The sequence below is a fragment of the Pecten maximus genome, chromosome 7, assembly GCF_902652985.1.
Source record: "Pecten maximus chromosome 7, xPecMax1.1, whole genome shotgun sequence".
NCBI classification, from domain to species: domain Eukaryota; kingdom Metazoa; phylum Mollusca; class Bivalvia; order Pectinida; family Pectinidae; genus Pecten; species Pecten maximus.
The window spans coordinates 9807592-9834420 of record NC_047021.1 but is presented as its reverse complement, the minus strand read 5'-3'; the positions used below and the strand labels follow the sequence as shown (position 1 = coordinate 9834420).

The following is a 26829-nucleotide window of genomic DNA, read 5'->3' as shown; positions in this document are numbered from 1 at the left end:
ATATCTGGGTATGGTGTAATACATTTATACAGATTGATACCGTTATATATCTGGGTATGGTGTGATACATTTATATAGATTGATACAGTTATATATCTGGGTATGGTGTAATACATTTATACAGATTGATACCGTTATATATCTGGGTATGGTGTAATACATTTATATAGTTTGATACCGTTATATATCTGGGTATGGTGTGATACATTTATACAGATTGATACCGTTATATATCTGGGTATGATGTGATACATTTATATTGATACCGTTATATATCTGGGTATGGTGTGATACATTTATATAGATTGATACCATTATATATCTGGGTATGGTGTGATACATTTATATAGATTGATACCATTATATATCTGGGTATGGTGTAATACATTTATACAGATTGATACCGTTATATATCTGGGTATGGTGTAATACATTTATACAGATTGATACCGTTATATATCTTGGTATGGTGTAATACATTTATACAGATTGATACCGTTATATATCTGGGTATGGTGTAATACATTTATATAGATTGATACCGTTATATATCTGGGTATGGTGTGATACATTTATATAGATTGATACCGTTATATATCTGGGTATGGTGTAATACATTTATATAGTTTGATACCGTTATATATCTGGGTATGGTGTAATACATTTATACAGATTGATACAGTTATATATCTGGGTATGGGGTGATACATTTATATAGTTTGATACCGTTATATATCTGGGTATGGGGTGATACATTGATATAGTTTGATACCGTTATATATCTGGGTATGGGGTGATACATTTATATAGATTGATACCGTTATATATCTGGGTATGGTGTAATACATTTATACAGATTGATACAGTTATATATCTGGGTATGGGGTGATACATTTATATAGTTTGATACCGTTATATATCTGGGTATGGTGTGATACAGATTGATACCGTTATATATCTGGGTATGGTGTAATACATTTATACAGATTGATACAGTTATATATCTGGGTATGGGGTGATACATTTATATAGTTTGATACCGTTATATATCTGGGTATGGTGTGATACATTTATATAGTTTGATACCGTTATATATCTGGGTATGGTGTGATACATTTATACAGATTGATACCGTTATATATCTGGGTATGATGTGATACATTTATATTGATACCGTTATATATCTGGGTATGGTGTAATACATTTATACAGATTGATACCGTTATATATCTGGGTATGGTGTGATACATTTATACAGATTGATATCGTTATATATCTGGGTATGGTGTGATACATTTATACAGATTGATACCGTTATATATCTGGGTATGGTGTAATACATTTATACAGATTGATATCGTTATATATCTGGGTATGGTGTGATACATTTATACAGATTGATACCGTTATATATCTGGGTATGGTGTGATACATTTATACAGATTGATACCGTTATATATCTGGGTATGGTGTAATACATTTATACAGATTGATATCGTTATATATCTGGGTATGGTGTGATACATTTATACAGATTGATACCGTTATATATCTGGGTATGGTGTGATACATTTATACAGATTGATACCGTTATATATCTGGGTATGGTGTGATACATTTATACAGATTGATACCGTTATATATCTGGGTATGGTGTAATACATTTATACAGATTGATACCGTTATATATCTGGGTATGGTGTGATACATTTATACAGATTGATACCGTTATATATCTGGGTATGGTGTAATACATTTATATAGATTGATACCGTTAAATATCAGGGTATGGTGTGATACAGATTGATACCGTTATATATCTGGGTATGGTGTAATACATTTATATATATTGATACCGTTATATATCTGGGTATGGTGTAATACATTTATACAGATTGATATCGTTATATATCTGGGTATGGTGTGATACATTTATATAGATTGGTACCGTTATATATCTGGGTATGATGTGATACATTTATATTGATACCGTTATATATCTGGGTATGGTGTGATACATTTATATTGATACCGTTATATATCTGGGTATGATGTGATACATTTATATTGATACCGTTATATATCTGGGTATGGTGTAATACCGTTATATATCTGGGTATAGTGTGATACATTTATATAGATTGATACCATTATATATCTGAGTATGGTGTGATACATTTATATAGATTGATACAGTTATATATCTGGGTATGGTGTGATACATTTATATAGTTTGATACCGTTATATATCTGGGTATGGTGTAATACATTTATACAGATTGATACCGTTATATATCGGTGTTTTAACTATATTCAATTATTAATAGATCTGAAGAACAATTATATTCAGGTTTTGGGTCATGGTTTGTGTAGAAACAGGATTTGTTTACAGTAGGGCTATGATGTACTCTCGATACATTATTACACTCCCGGTAGAGTTACTACAATCCCGATAGAGTTATTACACACCCGGTAGATTTATTACACTCCCGGTAGATTACTATACTCCCGGTAGATTTATTACACTCCCGGTAGATTACTACACTCCCGGTAGATTTATTACACTCCCGGTAGATTACTACACTCCCGGTAGATTACTACACTCCCGGTAGATTTATTACACTCCCGGTAGATTATTACCGACTCTGATGCAATGTTTGCGATTTCCATTGATTATCTGTGATATTCTCAAATTTTGGTGTGGAAACTCACGCTATATAACTTACGATTGAATTGTGCAATAACACAAAAAATATAAAGCGACGATCCAGTATTCGGTGCTACCGTACTGAATAATTCACGATATTTGCTTTCATATCACGTGATTCTCCTGAAATTACCTTGCCATTGAGCGCGTCACGCATATTCCTTGAAATTCCTCGTAGACGTGTTCTAGCACTTTTCTGTAGAGCGTGCCCCAACTGAAGAGTTGCGTGTCGATCGTAACAGAATTATCAGACATAATTTCATACCTTGCCAGGTATGAACAATACACCTACTAATCAAATGTAATAAATATTCCGTTTTGAAAATCCATAAAATCGATGACTTTCAATCGCTTCAATTATGGATGAAAAATAGATTCAATTTTCTTTGAAGCGCATTTAATTACCAGAAATGAAGAGAACTTTTGTCCTTATCAATAAAACATTTCTAATTTTGTTTGTATTTATATATTAAAATGTGTAAATGCTTTCTTCTTATGTTGCAGTAAAACTCATGTCGCAGTAGAATAACGCTTTATTAACGATTCTGAAAGTGGTCTGTACCCAGTTTTGGTAATATTGATAAATTCTAAGAAATCTGGTACGCACACACAAACCAATGGTATCACCATTAATGTTAGGACGCCTAATGTTGCTTTTGTTTCTATGGTTTTTATCGAAACAGAGATAATGTTTTACCTGTATGAATAGATCCCACGCGGCGGACGTAGGCTGTCAATTATTAATGGGGTTGTGGAGGTAGGCCTTAATTACAAACATCGCAAGCATGGTTAGTTCAGCATGCTCGTCCTACAAACGGGCGACACTGTCAGTAATTATCTCCAATTTGGTCAATATCATATTCAATAAAATGACGGAATGAAACTATTTCCCCTATCCTTGTACGTTGGCTATTATGAAGAGATAAACACTTTCCTCGGCGGAGCGGAAAAGCAGCCATTTCTCGGCTGGGTACTCGCTAATAACTGAGCTTTACGATTTATCGGTTAGTTAGGTCTTCAGTCAGAATGGATCCTACCGGGCACTGTCCCAAGAGAGAAACATTAACCGAGTACGAATGTAAGATGATTGGCGAGCACGAGATTGGCAATTAGGACATTTAGAGCACGCTTTACCTAAATATAGATCGGCACAGGGGAATAGAAAAACGTTATTGATTGAATTTGTTTTCGAAAACTACCTGTTGGTTAAAGCAGTGATATTGTTATGCAACATTTCTTACTGTGTGTATACGTTTGTATTGATAGGTCGATGCCTAGCTAAAACAAAAACAACGCAAATATCTTGTTTTCTGCTGGGATATTTCTTCTGCAACAGAAAGCATGCATTGAATTGTTCTTTTATGCATGTGTTGACGAGGCTTGAACATTACTGCACTTCTCCATCTTATCTCTTATATTAAACCTTTCTTTTTGTTTTAAATATGTTTAGATTTACCACAATCAAAGAAAAGAACACTTTCGTGGATTGCAATGATACAACATCATCAAGGCGTCAAATGCCCTTAGTCATACGTTTGGTGTTAATTCCTCCGTATTGTCTGAAAGTTTAGATGGTGCTCCATAGTTATGATGACCTCTGATTCCATGCTCTGTAAGGGATACTTTATGCATGGGTAACATACTTTTCAAGTTCATTTTTTATTTATATATTCAAATAAATATACAATACTTTAGTTCCAAAGAAGCGCATGCAGGCAATCTATAAGATTTGATATAAATTCAGTAACATCGCACATTTGGATGATTTGTCTTTATGTCCGGAAACAAGTCTGGGTTAAATACGACACGGCGAAGTAAACAACAGCAGACCTTGAACTAGAGTGTAAGGATTGCTGTCGGACCTCTAATCTATTCTCCAAACAGCGCTGTTCAATAATTAAAATTAAATTCTTTTCCTTGCCACAACGTCTGCACATCAATCTAACGCCGAGTCTGCAGTTTATAAAAAATTCCATTGATCTCTATAGGAAGAAAGCTGGACGAATTCTCTTCGTGGTTAGGGTAGACTGGGACCTTCATTTCCCCCGTAGTTAGGGTAGATTGTGACCTCCTTTCCCCTCGTAGTTAGGGTAGATTGGGACCTTCTTTTCCCCCGAGGTTAGGGTAGATTGGGACCTTCTTTCCCCTGTAGTTAAGGTAGATTGGGACCTCCTTTTCCCCCGTGGTTAAGGTAGATTGTGACCTTCTTTCCCCCCGTAGTTAAGGTAGATTGGGACCTTCTTTCCCCCCGTAGTTAGGGTAGATTGGGACCTTCTTTTCCCTGTAGTTAGGGTAGATTGGTACCTCCTTTCCCCCCGTAGTTAGGGTAGATTGGGACCTCCTTTCCCCCCGTAGTTAGGGTAGATTGGGACCTCCTTTCCCCCCGCGTTTAGGGTAGATTGTGACCTCCTTTCCCCTCGTAGTTAGGGTAGATTGGGACCTTCTTTCCCCCCCCCCGTAGTTAGGGTAGATTGGGACCTCCTTTCCCCCGTAGTTAGGGTAGATTGGGACCTTCTTTCCTCCCGTGGTTAGGGTAGATTGGGACCTCCTTTTTCCCGTAGTTAGGGTAGATTGGGACCTCCTTTCCCCCCGTGGTTAGGGTAGATTGGGACCTTCTTTTCCCTCGTCGTTAGGGTAGATTGGGACCTCCTTTCCCCCCGTGGTTAGGGTAGATTGGGACCTCCTTCCCCCCCCCCCCCCCCCCCCCCCCCCCCCCCGTAGTTAGGGTAGATTGGGACCTCCTTTCCCCCCGTGGTTAGGGTAGATTGGGACCTCCTTTCCCCCCGTGGTTAGGGTAGATTGGGACCTCCTTTTCCCCCGTGGTTAGGGTAGATTGGGACCTCCTTTTCCCCCGTGGTTAGGGTAGATTGGGACCTCCTTTCCCCCCGTCGTTAGGGTAGATTGGGACCTCCTTTTCCCCCGTAGTTAGGGTAGATTGGGACCTCCTTTTCCCCCGTGGTTAGGGTAGATTGGGACCTCCTTTCCCCCCGTGGTTAGGGTAGATTGGGACCTCCTTTCCCCTCGTCGTTAGGGTAGATTGGGACCTCCTTTTCCCCAGTGGTTAGGGTAGATTGGGACCTCCTTTTCCCCCGTGGTTAGGGTAGATTGGGACCTCCTTTCCCCCCGTCGTTAGGGTAGATTGGGACCTCCTTTCCCCCCGTCGTTAGGGTAGATTGGGACCTCCTTTTCCCCGTGGTTAGGGTAGATTGGGACCTCCTTTTCCCCCGTCGTTAGGGTAGATTGGGACCTCCTTTCCCCCCGTCGTTAGGGTAGATTGGGACCTCCTTTTCCCCCGTCGTTAGGGTAGATTGGGACCTCCTTTCCCCCCGTCGTTAGGGTAGATTGGGACCTCCTTTCCCCCCGTCGTTAGGGTAGATTGGGACCTCCTTTTCCCCCGTGGTTAGGGTAGATTGAGATCTCCTTTCCCCCGTGGTTAGGGTAGATTGGGACCTCCTTTCCCCCCGTGGTTAGGGTAGATTGGGACCTCCTTTTCCCCGTAGTTAGGGTAGATTGGGACCTCCTTTCCCCCCCCGTAGTAACGTTCTGACCCTATAGATTAGGCCTTACCTACACCATCACGCAGCATCTATACTTATGTCGGCATTGTTCTGTATGACAATTTATCTAATTCTGATATTGATTCGTATTATTAGTTAATTCCCCGTAAATGAAGACGCTCGAATCTTTATGGATTGTGGAATGTTTTGTCATGTAAACGCAAACTGTTCATTTCAGGACGTCTCATAATGCCATCCGACTGAAATGCCATCCGACTGAAATGCCAGACTGGATTCTATTGTCGAATGTCCAGTCTGGATTCTTTTGTTTAAAGTCTTGTCAACAGCTATGGTCAGGACGGCCTCTCCTGTTTGCGAGATACATGCATTGCATGTAGTTTGTGTTTTGGGAGGATGCGGTAAGTGCTACCTTACTGAAGTATACCGCCGAAGACATCCAACAGGACACCCCACCCAGTCACATTATACTGACAACCCTGTGTCCTACTCCTAAAGCAACTTCCATTTTATAGACTCTGGTATGTCTAGGCTAGAGAACGAACCCCAAAGATTCCTTATATGGGCGAACGGTAAACTAAAGTCTAAAAGTGAGGCAGTGTCAAGGGAGACATAGGAAGAATAAAGTTACAAGAAAGAAGAGAAAATATCCCAAATTAGTGGCAGCAGGTACAATTCTTATGTCCTACCTGCAGGATCTATGCCGGGCTGATGAGCAAGTCCCTACCACAAAAGCTGAAGATCAAGCGAAGGGTATCGAGTATCAATTTGATACAATTTGTTCAGTCTCGAACTGGGGACAACAACCATAACCTTCTTCACAAGGGTCAACGCTCGAATCAAGATCCAAGGGGAGGTTTGCCAAGGGAGGAAGTTGGAAAAACAACAGAAGACAGAAAATAGAAAAAACAACAACAAATCAAGTGACCTATTACGAATAAAAACACAGGTTCTTACGTCCTACCTGTAGGGCAGTCCCACAAGAAATGGAGAGAGTTTTAATAAAGAAGCAAAGGATGTCAGTGGACCCCCGTTCGTGATAACTGAAGTAATGTAACATACTCCAAAAAGCGTTAAGGTAGCTTTTGACGTCATCTTTAATAATACATTGCGTGCAAAGGCGCAATCGGAAAAACCTCTTGGATCTTCGGAAAACCCATCAAGGCTAGGTCGATTGATCCCCTTGGATGTTCAAAGCGTGCTAAAACCTGATAGCAGGTAAATCCGTAATGGATGATAAAACAGGTTTACTTGTAGTTAGGAGTTTATTTTATTCAACATCCAACATTGAACATTACTTACCTTTTTTTTTTGCTCTGAAAATAAGAATCATTTTTGAGAACTAGAAATATTCAACATGAATTGAAAGGGAAAACAATTTGATAAAATTGCCAACCTAAATTCATTGTCTTAACTTAGGTTATACTAACAGCAATGATTAAGGGGCATCTAAACAGCAAATCCAGCCAAAACAGTTGATATTTTACAAGGCTATAAATCCTCACTAGGGTGCAATTTAATAGAAGTAACTTGATAAAATTTTGATATGTATTATGTCAAACTGTGGGCCTTGCTATTGACATTTAATTTGTTCATCTATTTGTAAATTTCAACAAAACATGAGAAAAATGCATGTTTCAGGGGGACATAATTAATTCATATGTATCGCATTTATTGCGCAAAACAGTCATGTCGTTTTGCTCACAGGAGTCTAAAGCACAAAATAGGAGCATTGGTTTGGCTAGATTTGGCTTTATGATATGTATTAACACTGCTTTTATTTTGACCTTGAAATGCAAATGGCGGTTGTGAATAATATCAGACAATTATGGCATATAAGAAGGTATTTCAAACGTCAAAAATGCTCTGATGAGATACTATAAAGAAGTCTAGACATGATAGGAAGCCTTTTTTTAGGAAAAAATGTTCATCCGTTGAGATTGGGGTAAAAGATAAATATTTCTGAAAAAGACCCAAAACTCACCAGTTTGACAATTTGTCTTACAATGGTCATTCTTACTATAATCAGATGTCTTGAATGTATGATATAGGAGCATTTTTAATGGCTTAAATGCCCCCCTTTATGCCATATTTGTGTAATATCATCCACAGCCGCCATTTACATTTCAAGGTCAAAACAAAATATGTGTTTATACCTACATAAAATCAAATCCGGTCAAACAAATGCTCCTACCCTGTGCTATAGACACTTGAGAGCATGACACCTGAACTATTTTTCAGGTTTTGTTATTTTTGTGACTTAGAATTATTCCATGCTACAACTTACCACAAAGTAACATTATAGAAGAAAGGGTTAACACTACATCAAATTATTTGTGATTTTAAGATACTACGTGTCCAAACAAACATTTTGGTATATTATATGACTATTTTTGTGCAAGTTTTAAGATATTTATTCGTATTTGAAATACAACATTGTTCTGCTATATAGATGACCCTTAAGACGAAAAATAAAAAGCAAACGAAAACAGCAGATTGCCTTTAAGTGTTGTGTATCAATGTCTGATATCTCTCACAAATAACAAGGGCATAAACAACTGACGTAAAATTACTGTTCTCACAAAAACTGATGAGTCGCTAAATACGTCACTGTTGCTATTGACACGCGCGAACCAATTAGGACAGAATTAGACACATCATCAGTTTCTGTCGTGGAAATTTAAGATTTTATTACAGTGTATCTAGCATTCTTCGTACAGAGTACCATCTCTAAATTGGTCCAAACAAAGCACTGATAAACAATGGTAAAACAGAACAAAAAAACACTGACGAACAATGGCGCAAATACACGTGTGGTCAAGGTTGTTAGTACCCCATGTAGCCATATCAACGTTAACGTAAATACAACATGTATTATAATGTAACTATAGCGGTAAAGTGTCTTACTAAAGTCTTCGGACAATAAGAAACATCAACTGTCTGCTTTATCAACTAGCGACCACTGTGTTCTGTACTTGGGTCGTGACGGCACTACCCTATGATGAATATTTCAGGTAAAATTCTTCTCATTGGTCATTTATAATTAACGCTAATGATGGCCATATCTCTAACGTCCTAAGGTAAAGATGTCTTCACGTGGCCTAACATATTGCGTACACTCATTCAAACGTTCCTACGCCGGTTTCTATCAACAAAGCTATCTCCAAGCACTTTCTATGCTCGTCTAACAATTACATACAATCTTCCGCCAGTACAAGTCACAAAATAGACTTGGCTTCTCATTAGATGACGGGCAGCATTATCCACAAACGGCACGCAGTATTTATGTACCGATAGAGTTAATTATACTGCTGCAATACGTAAACAAGGGGTAACGAACGGTCATCAATACCCACACAGAGGCATATTCTTGTGACGAATATCATTCCATACCCGGTAACCTTTCGGGAAGCAGTTATAATCAATTTATCTCCTATAATTGTATTTTTTTTCACTCTCGCATACAAATCTCACAAAAAAAACAAAAAAAAACTTTTGTTAGAAACGCATAAGAGAATACCGACATTCTAATTACACCGTATTTCAAACTTATAATCGATAAAACGAGAGGAAACTACGAACAAAATATAGATTGGGAAGGAACAGAGAAAAGTAACTTCAGCTTCAGTAGTATCATACCGAAGACATCTCCCTTACATTGTTACCATTCTTGTCAGCGACAACAGGGATTATGGGTACCTCTATCTATAGTGATTGTCAATGTTTATGTAAGAGTTGGCATACTAATTTTTGGTAGGTAGAATCAACATTATTATGTTTAACGGGTATATTTTTTTTATTCAAAAGAACCATTTGAAGCAGTTCAGCGTATTTTAAAGTGTCGGCATTTTATGAACTGCATGTATACATAAGAATAAGGTCCTTCTGTATGTCAATCAACTCGGCGATACTGGATTTATGAAAACCTTTGGTTTATTTTTTTTAAATTAGCTTATAAGAAACTAACAGTAATAATTGTTATTTTGATTTTAAGTTAAATAAGTTTAAACAAGTCAATTCAAACGTAAATGTACCAGGCAGCCGAATAAAATGTGGTGGAAAACAAAATGCCCGACAGGTGGCCATTTTGGATTTGGGCTATTGGAGATTGTTATTTATTGAGAAGTACAGAAAAGATACTTCTGAAACTTAGTGTGTGTGTTCCCTTTGGTCCAGTTGTGCTTTTGGATTTTGACAGTTGAAAGTTATCCACATTTCTCAGAAAGTTCTTAGATATTTCTTAGTATGCAGTTTCCGTTTATTATATAATGATTAAGTGGAATGGGGCAAAGAAGGGAAACGTGGGAAAAAGATTGGTCTTTCATAGGACCAAGAAAGCTCATTCCATGATGGACATCAAGATCCCTTTGAAATCTCATGTTTTTTTGTTTTTGTTTTTTGTTTTTGTTTTGTTTGCTTTGTTTTTGTTTATATCCGACATCAGTTCCTGAGGATGTACATTTCACAACATGCCTAATTCCCTACAAAGCCGTAGCCTATCGTGGTACAATTTAGAGAAGTGTTGGTGTACACTAGGTAAAGAGACTAACAAAACAATTATCATTTCTTGATTCGTTTTATTTCTAAACCCGTCATTCCCAGTGCAGCAATTAGAGCATGAAATGGCAGCATGTCCCTTGTGATGAACAACATGACCCTTGTGTTGAACAACATGACCCTTGTGTTGAACAACATGACCCTTGTGATGAACAACATGACCCTTGTGTTGAACAACATGACCCTTGTGTTGAACAACATGACCCTTGTGATGAACAGCATTTATATGAAGAAGCTGTGTTTGATAATAAATTCCGTTCACTATTACCATTACCGGCGTACATGTCAACGAAAACTAGCATTGATTTTTTGCATTTCGGCAGTTTGAATAGAGCATGTATGAAAGAACAATACTGTTTAAAACAATAAATTAGACATACAATACCTACAACAATGGACCTTGATTATCTGTGATATAACAATGTATTTTGATAAAAAGACTTAACAATATCTCCAAATCTTTTATACACGCAAGTCACTCCCTTACTTTAACTTAAAGCAATGTCTGACATTTTATGTATAGAACTTTGATGCTAAACATTCTTATTTGTGTTTTTTTTTATATGAACAACAAATGTACAATAAAGTGTTAACCGGGATCTTATAACTGAAGTAATGGACCACGTACTGACATGACTTTCTTCAAATCAATACCGGATACAGCACTGTTAACATGGTACATGTATCATGTACATACTGGTACTGACACAGTTGGGACATGGATTAAGATTTTGAATTATGATTTTCATTATTACCTAATTTTTCTGGTTTCAACTTTGTATTAAACTTACCATATCCATGCTCTTTTGACCTACCGTCGCCTGTTTATATTTTGCTATTTCTTTTATAAGGAGACGAATTAATATAAGCTTTAGGCTTGTTTTCGAATCCTTACATTCATGTAATGTGTACAACTTTGCTGTTTACAAAATAAAATACTGTTTAAACCAACATGGTACATGTATTTTGCTCATTAACATTACATATTTTTTTACCGTTATGGAAAATTGAACGGTGGACAAGTATTATTTTTAAAGCTGTCGATACCAATATGATGCAATGTTTTGTCTTTTCTTCAAATCAAATCTACTTAAATAAATAATGTATTTAAAATCTAAGTAAACAAACATATTTATACTCATATCATGAGTAATCAAAAGAAGAATACTTTGTATTTCAAACCCTATAAATATTTATCTAATTATAGGACTTTTTTTATATTATTGTCCTTGGGTGGTATCAAGCTATGTCTGTATGCAACTTACTAACAACGCCGCAATGTGCCTAACAAATAACGCCGTTATGCGCCTTACAAATAACACTTTTATGCACCTTACAAATAACGCCTTTATGCGCCTTACAAATAACGCCTTTATGCGCCTTACAAATAACACTTTTATGCACCTTACAAATAACGCCTTTATGCGCCTTACAAATAACGCCTTTATGCCCCTTACAAATAACGTGGTTATGCGCCTTACAAATAACGCCTTTATGCCCCTTACAAATAACGTGGTTATGCGCCTTACAAATAACGCGGTTATGCACTTTACAAATAACGTCTTTAGGCGTCTTACAAATAATGCTGTTATGCTTCCTACCAACAATATCGTTATGCACATTACAAATTATGCCGGTACACACCTTATCAACAGTAGGGTTATGTGCCTTACAAAATATACTTTTATGCACCTTACAAACTGTGTATGCTATTATGCGCCCGCCTTAAAATCATGCAGTTAATATGTACCTTACCAACAATGGCATTAAGCGCCTCACAAACTATCCCAGTATGTGCCTAAAACATTATGCCATTATTCGCTCTAAAAACTATGCTGTTTGGAATCATACACACTTTGTCATTAAGAGTCGTATTAGAGTCTAAAGGATATGCACATGGAGTCACTGTGAAGCTATAGAATACAGACTGATTCAATTTTGTCTGTATACAATATTGCAATGAAGAACACAATCAAAACTACCCTGACCATACACATATTGTTACAATGTAATACAATATAAAGAGTATTAACAGGACAGAATACAGCATTAGCTATAGTAACATCATTGTATCATTTCTCATATCCCTGGCTATTGGATGTTCATTCAGATTTCTATGATTTATCTCTTAGTTTGAAGGTAACTTTAACATTTAACATGGCAATTATCTAAAACAGGAATGACTACAATTATTATATTGAACGTCCTATTTCAGTTAAGGTAAAAAATAATAGGTTAATTTCTAAAATTTGTTACAACTGCACCTTTCTGGAGTAAAAATCACAACATTTAATATACTATCTACAAACAACAGAAAGTACTAATTGGACAGTACAAATACAATTCTACTCAAACCAAACCTTTTGTGTAATATTTATGCAATTAATTTTATCTAAATTCAATTAAACAGAAGTATTGATTCTACAACATTTTATAAATACAATTTACACCTCAATGTTTACTCAGTAACTAGTAAATATAGAGAATGACATCAATTTCAATCACAGTCGTTTACAGACATTAATCATGGCACACAACTAAATAATAAAAATAGACACTAATCAAATGTGTATATAACTCTGGTTACAGCTTATTTGATAAATATAATTGTGAAAACTAATAAAAGCAGTTTCATAATGAGATATGAACATACAAAAAAAATATATATATATACACAGGGGCTTGATATGTTCCTATGACCCAGAAGGAAAAAATACCTCTGGGTCCAACCCATAAATAATAAGTGAACTTGGGGTTGAACCCTGGCTGGGTTAATTTTTCTTATCAATAAGTAATTTAAGGGGTCACACCCTGGGGTGGGTCACAGGAACATGTCAAGCCCCTGTGATTTTATACAACAGACAAAGGAACCAAACAATTATAATACATGCACATTGCAGTTGAAAATGAATTGTGTTTTAGGAAAATGAAACAAAGAATATAACATAGAGTTTCTTTGAAAGTTTTTCTTTGTAGAAGTTAACATTTACACTGTAATAAGTTTTTGGTCGCCCATTTTTCTGAATTTCATTAACTATATGATTACATTAAAAATTAAACACACCAGTCAAAAAGGTAAAGTTGATCTCCATAAGATATATTCACGTACAGCTCTTACGGGGATAAACTGTACCTTGTGTTTTTTGTACAGTCCTTACAGGTGACCTGTTTTAGTATTAATATGATAAGTCTGATAACAATGGCTATATCATGACATGGCTATATTTCCTGGTCATCATGTTTTATCTAAATAACGAAGGACGGAACACTGACATACTGTGTAGTCATTAAATTTCTTTGGTCTTCATGATACAAATTACACAAAATGATTCTTTCATTGATATTAAATCATATTCAATGATTTTGATAAGGTTATTGAACTGTGAGGTATCACAATACAAGTTAACATATTATACATTTCTGTATGTATACAAGTTGGACTGGTCTGATGTCGGAGATTGCTTCATTAGAAGGTCAAACATTGAGCAATTCACATCAAATATAAATTATGTTAACACAGGAAAAGAAACTTGTGCATGCATACCTACAGGTCTGTTTGACATATAGCACAGCATGCCTTCAGACTCGCACATAAAAATAATACATTAGTGTTTTTGTATAATACATAAAATAACAAACGTAATTTCACTGAAGTGTTTCACACCTTTTAGAGTTTCATAATGGCTAGATAATAACAGGTACATGTATTCCTTTGAACAGATGAAATCCTAACACTATGCTACTGTTTTTTATTTTTGGTTTATTTTCGTATACATTGCACATGTACATCAATTACTGAAAAGACTACTAACAGATTGATATATAATAATTATATATTAATAACTACAGTTTTTCCTATTTTGATCATTAGCATGCAATATATATTCTATGCTATACTACTTGTACTATCTTTTCAAGTTTGTTAAAATATAATAAAATATATTGAAATTGAAATCTATGCAGAAACAATGTGCAGTAAATACTTATCACCACAATTCAGTAACCCCCCTCCCCCGTCTCTTTTTTTTTAATATTATCATATTTGAAATAATTCATACACAAAATAACCTTACAACTGTATTACATTTTTTTTCGTATTAAGGTTTCTTTGTCCTAAAATTGTCACTTCAATATTGTCACTAAAACATAGCTTTAACTAACATCAAAATGTGTACTGATAGAAATTACTGCTACATCAGGAGGGCACGAGGTGCTCGTTATCAGTTAAAACTGTTTTATATCAGTCACTGTGGTGTATCCAATAGTTTGGCTTTAAGTCTTTTTTAATGTAAATACTTTGGTTTGGTTTACCTTGCTTAACGTCTTAACAGCCAGGGTCATTTAAGGAATTGCCATTATCTAATTAAAATAAGACTTGTAATTTCCGCTCCTCGACTATACACTGCAATACAAGATCTAACGACTCCCCGTAAGAGGTCATCTCAGCATGACCTTTGAGCTCAGCCAATCAGCGTGTCGCCTATGAAATTTTCGGTGTGATTTCATTCTTCGGAAGTATAGATACTTACGTAATGTTCCCGAGGTATTCCGATGGTCGATAGCCACAGTAAACAATATGGCATCTTCCACTCCGGCTCATTGAAGAGAACACCTAAACGAATTTATAGTTTTACAAACGTGCTGCCCGTGTGTTTTTTCCTCAATCTTACGAGAGATAGACAGTGAAGGCAACAGCATTGTGAGAAAAAAAAATAGTTTGAAAGGGAATAACATGTACGGTAACGATTTTCGAAATCAATTGGCAACACAATTCCTCCTGTCGACAAGACAATGTATAATCGTTTTCTGTTCTTCGATGTAACATCCAGAGGATTAGCAACTTTTTATTACTATGGCTATTAAGATGATCTGCCAATAATGTTTGTGAAATATTGCGTATTTCAAATTAAAGCACTGAATTGAGTTGTAAATACTAATTAGGAGACACAACCTAAGACTGTTTGTCATTGGTTGACTAATGATGCCATTGACCAGTTTTCATTGGCTTATATTTGAAGCTCAAAGGTCATGCTGAGATGACCTCCCACAGGCTATTGTTAGACCTTGTATTGCAGTGTATCATAATAGAGTATCGTAAAGGAATGGAAATTACAAGTCTAATTTTAATTAGATTGGGAAGTGCCAAGTTTTGGAAGTAGATGAAAGCCAGAATATCTGGAGAAAAACCACCGGCTACAGTCAGTACCAGGCAACTGCCCCATGTGGGTTTCTAACTTGCGACCTAGAGGTGGAGGGCTAATGAAAAAGTGTCGGGACACCTTAACTAGTAAGCCACTCTGTTAATACATTTTAACATGTCCATATAAGGTTTGTATATCTAAGACAAAACAACATACCGCAGTACATGTCAGTGTGAATTTCATGATAATTACTTCATATAAATCATAACAAAGTTGCGTATTAAAAAGTGACTATTTCTTATTATATTCAACATCAGAAATACAACAACCACTTAATACATAAGATTGAATATTATATAAATCTATATACTGGTACACATTAACAGAAAATTAACACACATGTATTGAGCTTACAACAGATTACTGGTAATGTAAAACTACACAGAAAGGGAAAAATAGTTACTGGTATTGTAAAACTAAACAGAAAGGGAAAAATAGTTACTGGTATTGTAAAACTAAACAGAAAGGGAAAAATAGTTACTGGTAATGTAAAACTAAACAGAAAGGAAAATATGCAAATTGAAGTAACTAAAAATAGTTGTTAAACATATGAACACATAAAAGTTTCATTTATTGAACTTGTAAAATCACCTGATTCAGTATTCTTATGATTAAAGCTTGAAAAGAACGCCAGATAACAGAATAGAATGTAGTTTATCCTACAGGTAACATAGGTATGTACATAACAGGATGTAGTTTATCCTACAAGTAACGTAGGTATCTACAAAATGTCAATCACTAATGACTTTATCACAGATGGCATGAGGACGTGTTCAGATAATTGGCAGTAAAATTAATTATATCATAAATTAACACATTGTCTAGTCATTATGCTCACAATTTAATGTCAATGATAATTGTCTTTTTATTTTAATCATTCCAGAACACTTTATACATCACCAAGTGACAATAGTCACGGTAGGCCCAGCATATCTAACAGAATGTTGACTTTGACATTGAGCCAGGCAGTTTGTTTTTTCCTGAGTCCTGTCACCCAATGTTTGGGGAGATGAGAGAATCCCTCCCTACAACCAAGGAGAGCCCCTGCCACACACGCGTTACTGTTTGCATCTCCTGTTTTCATGATCAGTTTCATAATGGCTGTTCTGTAATGATAATTGAATATTATTTTGGACATTTTCTTAATGCTACAAATGAATGAAGATATGTACAGTAACAACAAAATAATAATACGATGAAAATATGTGAAATGACAGCCTAAAGACACTTCTACTATTGTTACAAAATGGCCCCAGGAGCTGCTGTGTCAAAGGTTTCATGAGGCTAAAACATAACAATTTGTTGACTCCCCTTCCTTAACATTAAATTTTCAGCTCAATGGCTCCAGTGGAGGAACTGGAGAAGTATTTTTAAATGTGTTTTCCAAGATGGCTACCATGACGGCCATCTTGGATTTCAGACCATCTCGGGATCATTTCAGGCAAGCTTGGGCTGAATCCCACTGGTGGAACTTAAGAAGTTTGAATTGTGAAAAATTTACAGATGGTGCATGGCTCATGGTGGAGAACAACAGACAAGAAACAATGGCTATATGTCATTCTGACCCTTTGGGTCAGATGACCTAATAAATGCCCCTAATCCTTTAATGTATATAGATGTATTTAATATACAATACGATTTGCCAATACATGCTGTGTAGTTATACTTACCTGAAATCTTGATCAGATCTCAAGCTAGCCAGACCAGCACCTAATGGCATAAACGTGTGACCCATTTTCCTCTGATCCGTCACCGTCAAACTGAACAGAAAGCATAATATGACATTAGGGGAGTGATTATCTTTGTGACAAGTTTGTAAATAAAATATGCTGCACAGCTATCTGAAAGCTTTTACTTGTGTTCTTTAAATACAGGCATGCCACAAAAAGCTGTAGTCTTTGGGTTCTTGGTAACATACTTCATTTTACCGGCCTTAATTCTATATGTTATATGACACACACAGAGAAGAGAATTATACCTGACAGAGGTCTAGTAATTGTGAACAAGACCTTAAAGTACCACAAGGTATATTGAGAAAAGGTGATCAAGCTCCTACTGGAGAAAATGTTTTCATTTCCTGTGCAGTTAAATTATGGTAAAATTTAGTGAAAATATTTTCATGATCTGTGTAGTTTAATGGTTAGTTTTCTGTTTGCTGGAAATCAAGAAGAAATGATTATGTCAGACACTAGCAATCATTGATTGAGTGCCTGTTTTTACTTTGGGCATCAGAAATGAAAACAGTATGTGATTGCTGGATGATGTCTGCAAGAGGCCATATAATATGTCTAGTATTTACTAGAAGGATACAACAGGACGCTGTGTTTACCAAAGGTATGTATCATATAAAAAAGTTTATAGATTAGAGAGCGAGACAATAACATTCTATATTTACATTTGGATGGCAAAGCCATGATATAAACAAACTAAACAAATTTGCAGTCTATGAGAGTATAACTGACACCCAAAACGTGACACCATTCTATGCATAACTGACACCCAAATCGTGCATTCTGGTGTTATTCATACGCTAGCGCGCATTATGAAGATTGTCTGCAAAGCTCTGGCATCTATATAGACCATATAATCCATAAAAAGACAGTTTAATGCTTAAATAACTCACTTGTCTAGATTATCTATATCACAGTACAGGTCGAACTCCTCCATTTGTTCTGGGTCCTTAAGGATCTCTCTCCCAGTAAGTTTGGCTGTAGCTATTATCTCCTCCAGATTTTCAGCTTTAGACAAATCCTTTCTTCCCTGAATATACGACGTCAAAGTGGCCATTTAATGGTATTCTGTCACTGATAAAACTTTATCAATTCACACTAAAATAACCAATAACCAAAGCTTATGATCTACATGTATATGCTTTCTCCAGTCCATCAGAGACAAAACTTTATAAATTTTAAATAACACTCCAACTGAATTAATCGCGGACATTTCTCAAAGCTCAAAGTTGTACACAATTGATTAGATATAGATTAATTCCTGAAATAAAATAATGAATTTTTAAAAAATGATTTTATAAAACCAGTCTAAGTTGTTCAGCATGTTCACGGTGGCTATGATGAGTCTACATTTCCCCCTTACTTTTCCCACACAATATCAATATTAACCTATATAGCTAATACAACAAGAACACACATTTCCCCTTTGTGTTGATATACCAGGTTTATACGAGACAGATACCTGTATCATTAGGGCTATGAGAACCGAGATGACCACACAGGAGGCTGTTGACCGTGGATCAGCGTGGGTGGCTCGAGATATCCTCGTGGTGTTATTGACCACCTCGGACAGATCGAAGAAGGACGGTATTCCTAAGTTGGAAAAAAATTTGACAGATATTTTTTATATGTTTTTTCATCAACTTCTAATACTTTTTTCTGACCTAAGAGATAAATAAATATAGTCTACAATGTCTCTAAGGATAACATTTCACTGTCTTTAATTGGTTAAGTTTAGTCATATATTGGTTTACATACAACACAACTCAAAGTTATAATTTCTTTATATATAAAATAATTAGTTTTTACATTGTTTATATAAAATTCTGCAGTGCTGCACCTGGTAATTTTGTGAAATGTATTCAATACTTTTGTTTTTCAGATCACTTTTTTAAGGCATCATCTGTCAGTACATGTAAAAACTATACAGAGCTATTGTGTCTATAATACAGTTACAAAGGTGTGAACAATGTTGACATAATATAATACAAACCTAATACAGCAGTCCGTATGATAGCACCATTATCTACTCCAGGACCTTCACATCCTCCACACGAAAACGACGCCAGACTGTCACTGCGGACATAGTTCTTATGATCCAGCCCAGCATTGTTGTTATTGGTCCTGTCACCACTCTCTCCAAACACACCAGTGTTGGTAGTCGGGGAATGGGGCACGCTACCATTCTGTGTCTTCGGAGGCCACTGTGTGTGGTAGACATCCGCTGACACACTGTGTGGTTTCTCTGTATACATCTTATTAGATGTAACCTGTTGTAAAGGAGTGGAACAAACAAAAGGTTCTCAGTGGAGTTCACTATATTAGCACATTTAGAAATTTAATGTAAAATTAAAGAAACTTGCTTAAATGTTTTGGTCAATATGAAATTTTCCAAGGCAATGTTGGTATAATAATCAGATATATAATTTACTAGAATATGACATTGTATAAATTTCAAAATTTCTCTTCAATAGTTTCATATACATATTCTGCATACATTATTTTACAAACGGTTTTATATCATTTATTTGAAACTAATGTTATTCAATTTGCCTGTTGGATAGTTGGGCTGAGAATGATCCCCTCTGTGTCACCAAGCTCAGGGAAACCTTTCTGACACCAGAGTGAGAGACGCTTGGCGAAGTCCAACTCATCAACAACTCCTCCCCAGGATATCACAGAGTCCAGAGCCAGTACCTATCAGTTTAATTAAAATGTTATCTACCACAAACTACATAAAAAATGAATTCCAAGACTCAGGTTTCATGTCCTCAAACTAGGGTCATTTGGATTGTGTACAAATAGCAGTATTGTACAATCTTGTATATATAAACAATCAGCTTATTCAACCATGTTGAAACAAAAATTATGGTTAAAAAAAAACATTTTCTTTTAGAAAACTTCATGTCGGAAGGTTTGATGGTACAGTGTTGAAGGGGCATAACTTTTACAAGAAAACCTGATGATCTACACAGAAAACCAGAGATGACTTTAGCACAAAACGGCTGAGAACTTACAAAAAGGTCAAAGTTTGAAGTCCAGTCACCAGGTCTCCAGCGGACACGGTGACTGTCCACCACAATGTCCGAATACTGTATATCTGTACTGCTGTAGTGGAAGGCTGCCTCATCCACAGACATACTCCTGGTCGCCAGGCCCACCGCATCTCCTATCGCAGCACCATATATCATTCCTGTGGATTTTAATGAAAAAGTATTACCCAGTATATTATCATTGTCTGGAATTGTATTAACATTCACTGCCTTCAATAGTTACATTCAAGAAACTAATTAAATTACTCACTCAATGATATTGAAACAAAGTAGTCTAAATTACAAGAGGCCCAGAGGGCCTGTATCGCTCACCTGGTTTTATGAGATATGAAACAAGATGATGCTTCAGAATATTTGTCGCTGGTATTGCTATGTCAATATATATCATAAGCATTTTATATGGGTACATGTACATTGGTTTTATTCAATGCTAAAAATGCCAAAAAGTGCATTAATCCATGAAATGAAAGACTTTTGGCACGACCCCATAGGGATGCTACCACACAAATGTGAGTGATATCCATATTACTTAGTTTCAGAGAAGATCTTGTTAAGACTAATTGACCCCTTTTGACCCTGCCCTCAGTTTCAGAGAATAATTTGTTTAAAACAATTTAGCCAAATAGACCCCTCTTGGCCCCACCCCTCAGCCCCCTGGCGGCCTGGGTCAACCCCAACATTTGTACAATTTTGAATCCCCACCCAATAACCATGCTGCCATACAAATGTGAGTAATATCCATTGCTTAGTTTCAGAGAAGAAGTTGTTTAAACAAATTGACCAATTTTGGCCCCGCCTCTCAGGCCCCTTGGGGGTCAGCCCCACCATTTGTACAATTTTGAATCCCCACCCCATAGGGATGCTACCAGGCAAATATGAGTGATATCCATTGCTTAGTTTCAGAGCAGAAGTCGTTTATATCAATATAGCCAAATTGACCACATTTGGCCCCACCCCTCAGGCCCCTGGGGGGCCAGCCCCATCATTTGTACAATTTTGAATCCTCACCCCATAGTGATGCTACCAGGCAAATATGTGCGATATCCATTGCTCGGTTTCAGAGAAGAAGTCGTTTATATCAATATAGCCAAATTGACCCGTTTTGGCCCCACCCCTCAGGCCCCTGGGGGAACAGCCCCATCATTTGTACAATTTTGAATCCTCACCCCATAGTGATGCTACCAGGCAAATATGAGTGATATCCATTGCTCGGTTTCAGAGAAGAAGTCATTTATATCAATATAGCCCAATTGACCCCTTTTGGCCCCGCCCCTCAGGCCCCTGGGGGGCCAGCCCCATCATTTGTACAATTTTGAATTCTCACCCCATAGTGATGCTACCAGGCAAATATGAGCGATATCCATTGCTCGGTTTCAGAGAAGAAGTTGTTTATATCAATATAGCAAAATTGACCCCTTTTGGCCCCGCCCCTCAAGCCCCTGGGGGGCCAGCCCCATCATTTGTACAATTTTGAGTCCCCTACCCATAGGGATGCTTCTGACCAAATTTGATCAAATTCTGATCAGCGGTTATGAAGAAGAAGTCAATTGTTGACGGACGGACGGAGGGACGGACGGAGGGACGAACGACGGACGACAGACGACGGACGACAGACGACGGACGACGGACGCCACGGTATGGCATAAGCTCACCTTGGTCCTTTGGACCAGGTAAGCTAATAAAATCAATGCAAAATACTTAACAAGGCAAAACTGATATGCATACTCAAAATTAAATAAAAATATTAAAAATGATTCACATTAAATACTTTTAGCATACAGTGCTATGTATATTTTTACCATCTCTCCAAAAATCACAAACATACCCATACAATCTCAGCCAAGATTATTTTCTGACTCTCCATCAGAACAGTATATGTTCAGGCTTTTGGCAATCATTTTTCAATTAAACAAATTTTAATTATGAATAAATTTAGATTAAGATGATATTTATAGTGAATATAGATTAATGCATTAATTAAATATTACGTGTCATTTTAACCAGACAAATTCAAAAAATCTTTATAGTTTCTGGTAGTTCAATATGTGGGAGTACATACCAATAATCTTGTCCCTCAGTACATCTGCATCAAGTTCACTTGCACCAAGGGGAGGTAATAGCGGACTTTTAATTCTACTTGGTGTGTTTGTTGTGTGAGTTTGATTCTGGATATACTGTACATGAGCAGAGTGAGGATTGGGAACAGAGCTTGGCAGCTGGTTTCCTCGAACTCGGACAAATTCATTCAGATTACTGCTGGTAAGGCGATCCGTATACGGATGTAGGGAAAAATATTTCTGCTTCAAAAACTTCATGGTTACCTCTGATCCTTCATCACATATACTTTGTGAAGGCTCATTCAGCCTGTTTCCCTGAGCTAGTAACAGTGTCAGTGTTTTACAGTTACCAAGGGACACTGGTAACATTTTTAATTTATTATTAGAGACATTTAACTTTGACAATGATTCCATTTTCCCTATACCTTCTGGAAGTTCTTTGAGCAAATTGTGTGACAAATCAATTTTCTCCAGCTTTACATGATGAACAAAAGACTGCGGTAATGAGTGCAGCTTATTGTACTTTAACAGGAGTGTTTTTAAATGGAAGAGAAGTCCAAAGCTATCTGGAAGAGTTTCAATCTGGTTATGACTGAGATCCAGGAAGTAGAGGTGAGGTAACCGAAGAGGGAGTTCCGGTGGGAGCTCTGTTATGGCATTAAAAGACACATTCATCCTTTCATAAAGGCAAATGGAGTCTCTGATGCTCCAAGGTATCTCTGAAAGGCATGCTTCATGACAATCTCCATCCAGATGCTAAAAAAATAAAACATTTCAATTTTGTTCCATTCATATAATAGAATGTTAATGCAGATTAAAATTTATCATTATGTGCTTACCTAATTATTTTACACATTTATCGTCAATGTACATGTCCATATCATAACCATGCTTTAAATATCTACATAACATCTGTTTATAAGACAAGCAAAAAATTTAAAATAATAGAATAACTTTTTCAAATAAACCTGACCTTCCATAATTGCATATTGATATCAAATATATTCTTATTCAACAAAACGAAATATTAATCAAATTGTAGTTCATTAATCTTGGTTGAAGCCATTCTTGGATGACCTTTTGAGTTATCCATGTCAAAAATACTGATTTTCTATATTAGAATATCAATTTTCCTTCAAGGTATTTGATCTTATTATTTTAGTATGTAAATATATTTCACGCTTATGTCTTTTTTATGAGTTTGTATGTGTTATTGGTTATGAAGGTAGCAGACTTGGTGTATCTTTATGGTGTGTATGTATACACAGGAGAGCAGGAGGATGGTATTCCATATAAGGAGTTATTTACAGATTAAGTCATAGGGAGCTGTGTATTAGAGTGCTGTGTGACTGGCAGGTTATGAAAGGGCCATGTAATTGAAGTAACACACATTCTAAATATCACTAGTGTGTAGCCAATCAGAGTGATTGAGGAGCCAGCTGTAAGTAGATTGGAGGAGGGAGAGGAGCCGATATTGACCAACCAGAGTGAGTGATAAGCCAGTGAGCTCCCAAATGTAGGTCGGAGGAGGGTATCCTAGCCAATGAGAGTGCAGTATGAGAGTGGTATATAGGGGTGTAAGTGAGGAGCGTTAGACAAGAACTCCATCGTAGCGGGTCCCAAGCCCGCGTTGAGAAAGGAGGAGGGGAGCACCAACTGACAACACCTAATAGTCACTCCAAACTAATGTTCTAACCTAGAGTCGCGAGTAGAGGTTGTAACCTTAATCGAGACTTTAAACCTGCAACATCAACATCAACATCATCAGCGTCAGACAAGGACGTTGAGCCCCATTAATCAATCAATCAAGTGCCAGACAGATGACATTTATTTTGGGATTTACTCCATGCACCTTTTTAACTTGGATTTATATGGTTTTTACTTTGTGTAATTTGTTACAATGGGATTTATATTTAACCATTGGAGATATACTTATGGGATTATGTGAGACATTATAGTGGATGCTGAGAGTGTGTCTCCGACGTCATGGATGTGGTTATAAAATAATGTGAATTTAAAGCTTTGTGTTTTGAGTTCTCCCTGCCATAGTCAGCTTCTCGTGTCATATTCCCGAGTAAAACGCTACATTATCTTAATCATTAATTACAGATGTCTTTACAGATCTTACAGTATGTGTTTTCCTAACATATGATAATCTAAGACATGAATACAGTTTTCCTAATGTAAATAACGTGAATCATTTGTGTTGTGATTTTGGTTAAAATTAATTCAATGAAAAATATACCAATAATTCTATTTAAACAAACCTTCAAATACTGTTTGTAAGTGATTCTTCGGCTCAAGTTGAGCTCTTTCCGTTCATCGTCTCGAACCGGGGCAAAATCATGTGACTCTATAGCACCCATTATGTAAGCTGAGTGAACTCTCTAGCATTATACAATTACTTCAAAATCCATGATCTGATATGATGTTCCACTCACCTATAACAATACAGAAAGATTTCATTAATTGATACATAATACACATAATTTATATACATATATCACAGAAAGCTAAATTAACCAATCAAAAATTAGCAATCGTGTATTCTATATAACACCCAGTGCAACTACGAACATATAATTGTCATAAGTTGATGTGATCCAGGTGAAATCATCCCAATGTAAACAATAAGGTGTTAGTTGAGAAGACATGTGTATTTGTTGCCAAATGACAGAGACAAGGAAAGTGGTGGAAAGTACCGTAATAATTAAGGAGCATTCCTTTTACAATGATAAATAGTTTACTGGCTGAAAGAATAATCATTGTGTCCGAATACTCCAGTAATTCTGTCAGCCCATTCATAAGACAGTATTTTCTGGGCGTTTTCCTTTTTGCAGACCAATTAACCAGTTTGTTGATTTTAGATGTATTAATTTATCTTAAAGGATCTGCAGTTGTTAATACAGAGTTTGATTCTAAGCTCTGTCAAGGTCAGAAAGTAACATATGTCCATCTTTACTTCATAAATGAGCGAGGCCATCATCCCCAACACTGTAAGATGGACATTAAGAATTTAATGGATAGATCTCTAGTTCTCTACTTTCTACATCAAAAAATAAATTATGTTTGGTAAAAGTATCAGAGGAAACTAGGTCGAACTGGACATTGAATGTGTAGCAGAACTGGACCAGGTCGATCATCAGTGACCATGCAGGTAGCTCAATTGGTAAAGCATCTGGCTAATGTTCCGAGGTTCCAAACCCCAATCTGGCCATGCATTTTTCCACTCCTCTTACATTTGGTGCCTGTGACAAAACCTTGTTTTAAGTGAGATGAATATTTGAAAAGGAGATAACCAAACTATTCACTTTTCCACTCCTCTTACACATGTACTACTGTACCAGGAGAAGGAGAAAATGTAGCAGCCAGACCGTGGTTCGAACCCGGGACCCTCTGAACTCTAAACGGACACTCTACCACTGAGCACTGGGTGTTCTGGGGTAAATAAATATCTCATTTATCCATATATGTTAGGTAGGTGTTATACCACACCCGATTTTATTGTATTTGTACCAAATTCTTAGCGTGGGAAAATTCCACGTTTTCATATAGTAGAGCGCCGAGACTGCAGATATGGTGTTAGGGCCAGAGGAATCTCGGGCTAAGTATGGTGTTGGATCAATAGCTACATGATTATGCTATGTATAACCTTATATGTATGTATCGTCGGTATAACATTGTACACTATCATCTATAATACGTGGCTATGCAGTTTAGATATATTGAAGTACATAACCTAGGCCTAGAGCTCTATTATCATTTAATGTACAGTAGCCCTCACGACCATTTGTGTTTTGCTTTTGGGGTGGAGAAATCAAATCGGTTTTTATCTTCACCTAGTTATTGATATTGGTTAACGAAGTAGTGGTTATTTCAATGAAATTTCATTCATTTAACATATGTCACCTACTCTATTTTCCTCTGTGATGACATCTGTCCAAATATTGATAAAAGCATGTTGACAATCTGACAGCTTCCACGAGTGCACATGTGAAATACGTCATCG

The 26829-nt window shown here is 36.5% G+C and overlaps 1 protein-coding gene across 1 annotated transcript; it reads right to left on the bottom strand.

Annotated features, from left to right (window-relative positions):
• Positions 1–10779: 10779 nt before the first annotated feature.
• On the bottom strand, positions 10780–26826 carry LOC117331551. The gene is made up of 10 exons (XM_033890306.1): positions 26734–26826; positions 25088–25261; positions 22823–23576; positions 20728–20903; positions 20264–20407; positions 19704–19980; positions 19173–19303; positions 18604–18740; positions 17651–17740; positions 10780–17086 (listed from the first exon to the last, which is right to left on the bottom strand). The coding sequence occupies exons 2-10, from the start codon at positions 25184–25186 to the stop codon at positions 16894–16896; spliced, it is 2001 nt and encodes a 666-aa protein (XP_033746197.1). The 5' UTR covers positions 25187–25261; positions 26734–26826; the 3' UTR covers positions 10780–16893.
• Positions 26827–26829: the final 3 nt, after the last annotated feature.